This window comes from Camelina sativa, chromosome 9, assembly GCF_000633955.1.
Source record: "Camelina sativa cultivar DH55 chromosome 9, Cs, whole genome shotgun sequence".
Taxonomy (NCBI): Eukaryota; Viridiplantae; Streptophyta; class Magnoliopsida; order Brassicales; family Brassicaceae; genus Camelina; species Camelina sativa.
In genome coordinates this window covers 27,191,815-27,201,297 of record NC_025693.1, presented here as the reverse complement: position 1 = coordinate 27,201,297, position 9,483 = coordinate 27,191,815, and the positions used below count along the sequence as shown (strand labels likewise).

Genomic DNA, 9,483 nt, shown 5'->3' with positions numbered 1-9,483 from the left:
TAGTCGCCAATCGTAGTCGTAAATTGCCTGTTTTCTTGTAGTGTACTCAAAAAAAATGTAACCTATGAGATGAAATCTGTTTTGTTGTTTTTTTATATATAGAAACACAACAGTGGTTTGATCAGAATAACCCCCGATTGAGTTTTCCACCAGTACTAGACCTCACAGTATTTGCTGATAAATATGGTGGATTCCTGGTGAACGATGGAATCATAATTGTTGCTGCGGTAGATGTTCTTGAAGTTATTGGCTCATTAGATGAACCAGAGAAGTCTCAAAGCATGGATGTCAAAGGGTTTCAAGTTCTTCCTTCACAGGTAAGAAACTTAAGAAAGAGATGAAAACGTAATCACCATATTGAGGATTATTTTGAGTTCGATAAATTTAATTTGGTTGACCTTTGTTTTTTATTCATCATCACAGGTTGATGTGGTGAAGACACTCTTTGAGAAACATCCAGATCTCGCACAGGGTTTCAGTTTAAAGAATCAACACATCAAGAACGCTTACATGAATGCTCTGCTTGACCTAATCAAGACACTGTGCAAAGCTTCTAAGGATCTCTCCGTGAAAGACCTGAAGAAAGCAGACGATACGCTCTCTGATCTGATAAAAGCAGGGTGGAATTTGGAATGGTTGCGTAAGAAGCTGGATCAGGCTTTGGAAAAACAGGTAGAGTACGACACACGGATCAGGGAACTCGAGAATCAGGTCAAGAAGCGAAAGCTGGAATTGGAAGAGCTTGAAACCGCCCTAGAGAAAGAGAAAGCTGCAGCTTCCGCTTCACTAATGTTGTTGGACTGAATTTCTTAATTTGAGTCTTGTCCATTTCTTAGGAATATTGTTTTCTACTTAATAACTTCCTTTTATGTAGATTTGACTTGAGAAACGAAAATATATCCTCTTTTAACCGGAGAAGATTAAGAGATTTGAGTGTTTCTTGCTGAATAAGTAATGTTTCTGCAACTATAAACCTCTCTGTTTTTGTTCCTCTTCTACTTAAGTATCCTCAACTAAGCTTGATGCCGCTTCTAACATCCAAAAACACAAAACTGTGTGCAGTTTTGTGCTCCACTTGTTAAACAACGTGTCGGTATAACAAAACGTAAACGCTTAAGAGGTTTTTTTCTAGACTGTTCCACTAGGCTTACTCTTCTAATGGGTTTAGAACACTTTAGTTCTTGATGTAGAACTGATCTTGGCTCAGTTTTAAGCTGATGTGGCAAATTGTGAATGAATACAATTTTTTGCAAACAATTTTTCACAAATTAAAATTTGGACATTAAACTATGTATTAATTAAATAAAAGGTTTGTGTGCTTTTAATTAAGTAATATGTTTGTTTGTTTTTTTTATCTTTAATTTTTTTTTGTTTCATAAAAATTTGGTATTGTATTTTTAATTTTAGTAAAAGTTTTATAAGTTTGCAATTTAAATGTTATTTTATAAATTTTTATAATTGTAATATGTTTAAGAATATTATATTATTAAATCTTGTGATCTTAAGCATGTTCTCGCAATAACTAACTTTTAACAAAAAAATCTTAACTACTGATCTTACATTATTTTCATAATATATTTACTCTAAGAACATCCAAAATAGTTCCCGGGCTTGGGGGTATTCTTCTTCAGTTCAGTCTCTCCGACTCCCAATTTCCACTCACAAGGTCAAATCTTAAACACTAATTTTTTGATTTCGTAAACTTTGTTTCCTTACGTTGATTATGGTACTTTTGATGTTTTAAGAGTGTTTAGAGCATCTCCAACCCCACTCTATTTTAGAGTCAAATCTCTATTATAGAGCAACATTTGTTCCAATTCTACTCTATATTTTATTCTAAAATAGAGAAAATAATAGAATTGCTCTATATATAGAGCAACTCTATTCTCACCTCTATTTTGTTACACTAACTCTATTATAGAGGTGAAAATAGAGTAATAGAGTAATACATTTAGAGGAAAACAATGCTCTATTTTTGAGTTACTCTATTTTAGAGAAAAAAATAGAGAAATACAATGGAGATGGTCTTATACTAAGTGTCTGAATCTATGTTTACTCGAAATTATTGCTTGATTTGTTCATTATTTACAAATTAATTCTAGGGTTTTTTTAAAAATAACTTGTCTTTGTTTTCTTGGTAGATTGATTGCAAGAGAAGAATGGGGAAAGAAGTTGATTACAAGAAGTTCACTTGGGTGATTAAGGATTTCTGCTCTCTCCAATCCAGGAAAATTTACTCGGATGAATTCGTCGCTGATGGCTGCAAGTGGTAAAGATGTAAACTTATTTTTTTTCTATATGATTTCTCATCTACATTTACATGAAATTGGGGGATTGACTAAACTTACTCTGTAGGCGCCTTTTTGCCTTCCCTAAAGGAAATGGTACTGTTGAGTATTTGTCACTGTATCTAGACGTTGCTGGTAGTGAGTTTTTGCCTGATGGATGGAGAAGACATGTGGATTTTAACTTACGTGTAGTGAATCAACTCTCTGAAGATCTCTCTTTAGTTACTAAAGGTTTGATTGTTTTGTTTCTAACACACTAACTACTGCGTTGGTGCTAATGATTGCCACACTTCTTATACTGTATATGTTGTTTCAGTAGTGTTTTGTTGGTTTTTTTATTACTAATAACAGTCAGCGTTCCGTTCCATGTATAACCGTTAACAGAGAGATATGCATGTGAAGTCAATGATAAAGAATGGAATTTATTTCGTTTTGTTTTACAGCAACAAAACACTGGTTTGATGCGAGTGCTGTGGACTTTGGTTTTACATCAATGTTTCCCCTTAACGAACTTCGTGAAGAAAATGGTGGATTCCTGGTCAATGGAGAGCTCAAGATTGTTGCCGAGGTAGCTGTTCTTGAAGTTATTGGCAAATTAGACGTTACAGAGGAATGTGAAGAGACAACTAAAGCTCTGAGCAAGTTAGATGAAAATGATGCAGTGGAGTCTAAAGATTTGCTCAAGGAAGCTTCATCGGTAAAGGAATACGTGGATGTCAATGGCTTCCGAGTTTTTCCTTCACAGGTATGAAATCAAGAACGGTATAATTGTTTCTTAAAAATTCCAACGACGAGAGACATCTATGTTCTATTTATGTTTCTCTGTTTTATTAATTGTTTCTCAAGTAACCAGAGAGCACTTGTAAATTTAGTGACAATAACTGCACCCTCAATATTTAATTCATCTTCTTATCACTTTCAGGTTGAATCTGTGCGCTGTATATTTGAAAGACACCCGAAGATAGCAGAGTTCTGTCCAAAGAATCGGCATCTGAGGTCGGCTTGCATGAATGTCCTCCTCAGCCTAATCGAGACGTTGTGCCAGCCCACTCAAGAGCTCTCCAAGGGTGATTTGGCAGACGCAGATGATGCTCTTGGATACTTGTTTGTCGCAGGGTTGAATCTGAATTGGTTGAAGGAGAAACTGGAACAAGTATCAGAAAAGAAGGAGAAGGAGGAAGCTGGTGAGACTCGGGTGCAAGAAATTGAGGAAGACTTGAAGAAATTGAAGCAGAAGTGCTCAGACATGGAAGCTCAGCTAGAGAAGGAGAAAGCAGATGTGTCTGTAGCCAGAGCTCCTCTCTCGTTCGATGATGTTGTTTAACGGCTTCTGGCTTCGTGGTCTTATAGTTCTGATAAGCTGCTTAATTAGGTTGGATGTTATATATTTCGTGGTTTTTGATGAGCCGTTAGGTTTGCTTAATGCATTGTGTTTCTTGTAAAGAAGTAATGTGGTTCCTGGACGACTCGATAGATTTTGGTGTACTTCAAGTTCGTTTATGGAGTATTTCTTTTGAGATCTTTCGTTCTTTTCTCTTTTCTATTAAGCAAAGAGATGGGTTAATTGATCATTGAAATGAGTGTGGCTTAATGAAATCAGCAACGAAAACTTCATAATCCTCTGGGATCACTGGTTCCTGCTCAAAGCTGATAAACTCAGGAAAGTTATAAGGAAAAGGCTGCGTCTGCGGCTTCTGATGCTCTGCTGGAAGTAGACAGTACTCTGGCTGTTGATACACCATATCCTGAGGAAGAATCGGTGTACATTGCTCTTGTTGTTGTTGCTGCTGAGTATCGACATTCGACACTCACACTATGTTGTTCCTCCACAGTTTTTAGCCATGCATCGATCATGTCAAGTAAACAGTACTGTGGCTGTTGATGCACCATATCATGAAGCTGCGATTGGTCCGGTTGATGCAAATCCAGATGTTCAACCGCCTCTTCGTCTTTCTTAAGCTTCTCATTCTCTTCTTCCTGATCTGCTTTCTTCTTCTTTGCTCCCTTAGAAGTCAGATAAATCAAAGCATGATCGACCTACACACACCAACCCAAAACTGAAAAAAATCCAAAACATCACAACCTTAATAGCTTGTAGCCCAAGAAACAAAGACATACCTTCTCGTTATCAACAGAAGAAGACTCAGACGAGTATTCATGCATTAACCAACACGTTTTCACGCCGTTTGGTCGTTCACCAACGTAGTACTCTAGTACTTTCTTGTAGCCGACTATGCCTTTCCCAGCATTAATCTTCTTAGCAGCTACTGTTGCGTTAGTATCCTCCATTGGCACCACGTTTCTGCCTTTTTAGACTTCTACCTTGCTTGGTCCTCTCCGATATAAAGAACCATTCTTTCTCATTACCCTTCTCGAAATCCTCTGTTTCGAATCAAAAGATTTGACTCGTAGATGTTCACGTGATGAATGGGAGCACTGAGGAGCCATGAGTTTTTGTTGTTTTGCAAGAAGGGTTTCAGCCTTTCAGGTAATGCAAGTTGAGTTCTTGGTCGGTCGGTACGAACTGATAACCTGGCGGGAAAATGAATGGTTTCGTCGACGGAGAAGAGAAGTTATCAATGATCGAAGACGATGAAGAAGGATTGTCGCGGTTCTGTTTTGGCGACGGTGGTTGCGTTTGCCATTCCGGCGGTTGGGTTTGTCGTTCCGGCGAGGATCTTGCTTTGCACTTGTTTCTTGTTGGAATCGCCATCGGAGCTGGTTCGTTTGAGATTTCGAATCTTAATCGATTTGCACAAGTAACAACATAATGAGCATTTTCAACCTCTATTTATATGCGAGGGCAATGTAGTTTTTACTAATCATCATCACTAATATTTTGGATATGTGAATATAATGAATTTTAAATTTATTACAATAAACCCTTATTGTTGATTAAAACGGTTTGCGAAAAACCCTTATTGTTGATTGAAACGGTTTGCTAAAGTTCAAAAGGATTGAACCGGTTTATTAAAGTCACAGCACCGACGCAGCCCAAAGTCTAATCAATCCGGTTAAACGATTCAAGTCGGTGACCTTAAAAGAACCGGATAAAAATAGAACCAACATCCACAACACTAGACGCGCAAGTTGTAAATTCCTCCTCTGCATGATCGTCCGACGCAGAGCCGCATCTCCCGTTTATACCCAAAAAAAAAAACAAAGTTCTTCGTCTCCATTCTTTTTCAGTGCGTCTGATTAGGGTTTTGAACTTTTAAAAGCGTTTTCTTGTTTCTAGTTGAATCTTTATATCACTTCAATGGTTAATCAAGAATCTAAGAGGTTTTGTTGGGTGGTGAAAGACTTGCGATGTGAGTCGTGTTGTTCTGTTCCAATCCAAATTGGTGACGCTAACTGGTAAATGCTTAGTTTCTTTTGTCCATTATTAACGTGATCTTATATCTATATCAGTCATGAATCAATCATTCAGTAATCCTTTATCTTTTGGTTTAATCTTTCTTTCCGGCAGGCGTCTTGTTGCTAATCCCAACGGAAACCGCGATGCTGGTAACTTTTCTCTGTTTCTGGAAGCTATTACGGAACCATTGCCTTGTGGATGGAGAAGATACGTGGAATGTGGCTTCACTATAGTCAATCACCTTCGTGAGGCGCATACCGTACATAAAAGTAAATCATATATATATATGCACAATGGTTGTGATCATGATTCATTGAATTATGTTAGATAAATGAATAGTGATGGATCTTGTTGTTACATGTTTAATTTACAGAAGGATGGCGCTGGTTTGATAAGAACACTAAGATTTGCGGTTTTAGAGACATGGTTCCTTTAAGCAGACTTACTCCCATAAACGGTGGATTCTTGTTGAATGGGGAGATTACGATTATTGCTGAAGTAGGAGTTCTTGAAGTCATTGACACATTAAGTACACCACAAGTTGAGAATAGTGAACAGAGAGCTCATGATGATTCCTCTTCATCTGAAGATGTCCAGAACAAAGATGATGTAACTATTGAGGTCAACGGCTTTCAGGTTCTTGTTTCTCAGGTAATATTAATATCCTCTTGTTTCAATAGTTTGAGATCGATAAATTTAATTTGTTTGACATGTTTTTTTATTCATCATCACAGGTTGATGAGGTGAAGGCACTCTTTGAGAAACATCCAGATCTCGCACAGGGTTTCAGTTTAAAGAATCAACACATCAAGAACGCTTACATGAATGCTCTGCTCGACCTAATCAAGACACTGTGTAAAGCTTCTAAGGAGCTCTGCGTGGAAGACCTGAAGAAAGCAGATGATACGCTCTCTGATCTGATAAAAGCAGGGTGGAATTTGGAATGGTTGCGTAAGAAGCTGGATCAGGCTTTGGAAAAACAGGTAGAGTACGACGCACGGATCAGAGAACTCGAGAAACAGGTCAAGAAGCGAAAGCTGGCATTGGAAGAGATTGAAACCGACCTAGAGAAAGAGAAAGCTGCAGCTTCCGCTTCACTAATGTCGTTGGATTGAACTTCTTAATTTGAGTCTTGTCCATTTTTTTAATTAGGAATAGTGTTTTCTACTTATAGTCTTCTTCTGAAGATTAAGAGATTTGAGTGTTTCTTGGTGAAAAGAGTCGTAATAACCAAAGTTGCAATGACGCCTTAATATCCCAACTCCACAAAACAACTAAGAACAGAATGTTTGTTACTTGCCATAGAAAGCATTTTTTTCATACACATTCTTCTGACAAAAAAAATGAAAATCCTACCTAAAAAACTAAAAATGAAAGCATTTTTTGCATGTTTGAATTTTTATGAGATTTTAAATGTTTTGAATGATTTTAGGGAAGTAGATATGATTTATTGTAAAATTCTTTTAAATCCCACCTAAAAATTATGAGATTTGGATTTCTGTATTTTTAACTAAACAAATCTTCTCAAATTCTTAAAAATTATTAAAATATAAATCCAAAAATTGTTTTGAATAACAGTAGATTTTAAAGTAAAATTTTAATTCATCTGTTAAATAACTTTAAAATTGTTGTTAATTTTAAAGTTGATTTTTAAATCATAATTTAATAACATTAGATTTTAATATACTCTTTAAAATCTAAGATTGAATAACATAGGATTTGTATATTTTACACAAATCAATTAAAATGTCATGTCAATTAAATTATACTACCAGATAATGTAATGAAAATCAAACAATTATCCAACCAAAAAACAAAAATCAAACAATTAGTTAATGGCTAAACCAAACCTTTTAACACGTGGGTTAACAGATTGTCCTTCTTGTATCTAGAAGAATCTGTTCAAAAGATAAAGCTAAAGCAATTCACATTATAATTTGGGGGTAAACACTTATTTAACCCTTGTTTCGTCTGTTGTTGGAACTTTTAAAGGCTCTTGATTTTGGCAGGGGAATCATAATCTCTGTTTTTGGTTTCGTTGCTCGAGATAAGAGATTGTTTGACTTTCTAATTTGAGGTTCATATTCTGGTAGCTTGATTTCCAAGACTCTTTCATCTTGATCATCAATGGGGAAGCAAGTTGATAACACGTTCACTTGGGTGATTAAAAATGTCTCCACTATGCAAGCTCATAAATCTAGCCGTTATAAACAGTTCGTTGTTGGTGGCTGTAAATGGTATAAGAAGAAGAGAATCTCTTTTCTAATGTTTATATTTTTATTTTTATATCTATGTGAAGTTGATAGATAGATACTCTCACTGATTTTTTACCGGACATTCTTTGCTTGCAGGCGTCTTATTGCCTCTACCGAATTTAATGATTTGTCTGTGTCTCTGGAAGTTCCTATTCGTGAGTCTTTGCCTTCTGGATGGAGAAGACATGCAAAAATTACCCTAACTCTAGTAAATCAATTGTCACAAAAATTCTCCCGACAACAAGGTTATTAGATCTACCAACTGCATATCTAAATTTGATATTTTATTATTCAAATAGCATGATGTTTGATGCTGGTTATTCAAAAAAATGTAACCTATGAGATGAAATCTGTTTTGTGGTTTTTTTTTTTTTTTTTATATAGAAACACAACAGTGGTTTGATCAGAATAATCCCCGATTCAGTTTTCCACCAATACTAGACCTTAAAGTATTTGCTGATAAATATGGTGGATTCCTGGTGAATGATGGAATCATGATTGTTGCTGCGGTAGATGTTCTTGAAGTTATTGGCTCATTAGATGAACCAGAGAAGTCTCAAAGCATGGATGTCAAAGGGTTTCAAGTTCTTCCTTCACAGGTAAGAAACTTAAGAAAGAGATGAAAACGTAATCACTTCTGCACGCTGCATATATATGGTCTACAAAATCTTTAAAATTTGCTAGTTGACTTATAAATCATACTTTTTTAATTTTCCACTCGCAGGTGAAATCTGTGAACTGTTTGTTTGAGAGACACCCAGACATTGCATCAAAGTTCAGTATAAAGAACAAATCTTTGAAGACAGCGTACATGAATGTCCTACTCAGCTTGAGTGAGACTCTCCACCAGTCACCTAAGGAAATCTCCAAGGATGATCTGTCTGATGCAAAAACTACTCTAGCATACATGAAAAATGTAGGATTCAAGGTGGATTGGTTGGAGAATAAGCTCGACGAGTTGTTTAAAAAGGAGAAAGAAGCTGGTGTGATTCGTATGCAAAAAATTGAGGAAGAGTTTAAGGATTTGAAGCAGAAGTGTTCAAGCCTTGAAGCTCTTCTGAAGAAGGAGAAGGCAGATGTTTTGGCAGCCAGAACTCCTTCCTCGTTCTTTGTTACAGATGATGACCTAATTATGTGGCTTCCCCTATTGATGTTGTGCATCATGATTATATTGGTGGATCTCTTCTAATTTTCTCAATGGACTTTTGTTATGGAGTTTTCAGTTGGTGTTCTTGTTTAGTTTTCAATTGGTTTTATTTTGATTACTTTGCTTATTTTGAAAATTTTGTTTTGAATTTTCAGCATTTAATATAACCCTAATGCAAATACTGGTTAAGGGCCCAACTATATATAAATTTTTTGACCGCCTGGGCCCAACTATGTTTTAACCCCACAAACTATAGGAGCCGAAAACTTATGAAGCTGTGTGGTAAAGCCCTAAGCATTATTTTTCCATCGACTCTCTTCGTTTTCTACGGTGTGTGTGGTAAATTGTAGGAAAAGATTTGCTTACAATGCTATATACCAATTAAAGTACAATCTTACTCTTTATTTTTGTGGCGTGTCTCAAGATTGTTGTGTC

General features: G+C 36.1%; 5 protein-coding genes across 5 annotated transcripts in view; 4 read left to right on the top strand and 1 right to left on the bottom strand.

Annotated features, from left to right (window-relative positions):
• Window positions 1-804, top strand: part of LOC104715768 (MATH domain and coiled-coil domain-containing protein At3g58260-like) — a 6,094-nt gene extending 5,290 nt beyond the window's left edge. The window contains exons 3-4 of the mRNA XM_019230064.1: window positions 103-317; window positions 424-804. Of these exons, the coding sequence (XP_019085609.1) occupies window positions 103-317; window positions 424-804 (596 nt within the window). The remainder of the gene's footprint in view (window positions 1-102; window positions 318-423) is intronic.
• LOC104712518 (MATH domain and coiled-coil domain-containing protein At3g58270-like) lies at window positions 2,160-3,819 on the top strand. Its single transcript, XM_010429433.1, has 4 exons — window positions 2,160-2,269; window positions 2,356-2,519; window positions 2,732-3,033; window positions 3,211-3,819. Exons 1-4 carry the CDS (start codon window positions 2,160-2,162, stop codon window positions 3,610-3,612), a joined length of 978 nt encoding a protein of 325 aa, XP_010427735.1. The 3' UTR covers window positions 3,613-3,819.
• Window positions 3,857-4,577, bottom strand: LOC104715767 (NAC transcription factor 29-like). Its single transcript, XM_010433145.1, has 3 exons — window positions 4,407-4,577; window positions 4,011-4,325; window positions 3,857-3,925 (listed from the first exon to the last, which is right to left on the bottom strand). The coding sequence occupies exons 1-3, from the start codon at window positions 4,575-4,577 to the stop codon at window positions 3,857-3,859; spliced, it is 555 nt and encodes a 184-aa protein (XP_010431447.1).
• On the top strand, window positions 5,548-6,783 carry LOC104715766 (MATH domain and coiled-coil domain-containing protein At3g58280-like). The gene is made up of 4 exons (XM_019230299.1): window positions 5,548-5,645; window positions 5,758-5,915; window positions 6,020-6,297; window positions 6,381-6,783. Exons 1-4 carry the CDS (start codon window positions 5,548-5,550, stop codon window positions 6,759-6,761), a joined length of 915 nt encoding a protein of 304 aa, XP_019085844.1. The 3' UTR covers window positions 6,762-6,783.
• On the top strand, window positions 7,661-9,143 carry LOC104715765 (MATH domain and coiled-coil domain-containing protein At3g58260). The gene is made up of 4 exons (XM_019230266.1): window positions 7,661-7,883; window positions 7,998-8,146; window positions 8,286-8,500; window positions 8,626-9,143. Exons 1-4 carry the CDS (start codon window positions 7,774-7,776, stop codon window positions 9,088-9,090), a joined length of 939 nt encoding a protein of 312 aa, XP_019085811.1. The 5' UTR covers window positions 7,661-7,773; the 3' UTR covers window positions 9,091-9,143.

What these genes read in the sequence shown, in the direction of transcription:
- LOC104715767 (XM_010433145.1), bottom strand. Translation starts at nt 4,577, where the DNA reads ATGGAGGATACTAACGCAACAGTAGCTGCTAAGAAGATTAATGCTGGG. An exon ending in CTTCTGTTGATAACGAGAAG is followed by an intron (nt 4,326 to 4,406) that starts GTATGTCTTTGT and finishes TGGTGTGTGTAG; the next exon opens with GTCGATCATGCTTTGATTTA. An exon ending in ATGGTGTATCAACAGCCAGA is followed by an intron (nt 3,926 to 4,010) that starts GTACTGTCTACT and finishes AGCTTTGAGCAG; the next exon opens with GAACCAGTGATCCCAGAGGA.
- LOC104715765 (XM_019230266.1), top strand. Translation starts at nt 7,774, where the DNA reads ATGGGGAAGCAAGTTGATAACACGTTCACTTGGGTGATTAAAAATGTC. An exon ending in AAAATTCTCCCGACAACAAG is followed by an intron (nt 8,147 to 8,285) that starts GTTATTAGATCT and finishes TTTTTTATATAG; the next exon opens with AAACACAACAGTGGTTTGAT. An exon ending in TTCAAGTTCTTCCTTCACAG is followed by an intron (nt 8,501 to 8,625) that starts GTAAGAAACTTA and finishes TTCCACTCGCAG; the next exon opens with GTGAAATCTGTGAACTGTTT.
- LOC104715766 (XM_019230299.1), top strand. Translation starts at nt 5,548, where the DNA reads ATGGTTAATCAAGAATCTAAGAGGTTTTGTTGGGTGGTGAAAGACTTG. An exon ending in GGCGCATACCGTACATAAAA is followed by an intron (nt 5,916 to 6,019) that starts GTAAATCATATA and finishes TTTAATTTACAG; the next exon opens with AAGGATGGCGCTGGTTTGAT. An exon ending in TTCAGGTTCTTGTTTCTCAG is followed by an intron (nt 6,298 to 6,380) that starts GTAATATTAATA and finishes TCATCATCACAG; the next exon opens with GTTGATGAGGTGAAGGCACT.
- LOC104712518 (XM_010429433.1), top strand. Translation starts at nt 2,160, where the DNA reads ATGGGGAAAGAAGTTGATTACAAGAAGTTCACTTGGGTGATTAAGGAT. An exon ending in GTCGCTGATGGCTGCAAGTG is followed by an intron (nt 2,270 to 2,355) that starts GTAAAGATGTAA and finishes CTTACTCTGTAG; the next exon opens with GCGCCTTTTTGCCTTCCCTA. An exon ending in TCCGAGTTTTTCCTTCACAG is followed by an intron (nt 3,034 to 3,210) that starts GTATGAAATCAA and finishes TATCACTTTCAG; the next exon opens with GTTGAATCTGTGCGCTGTAT.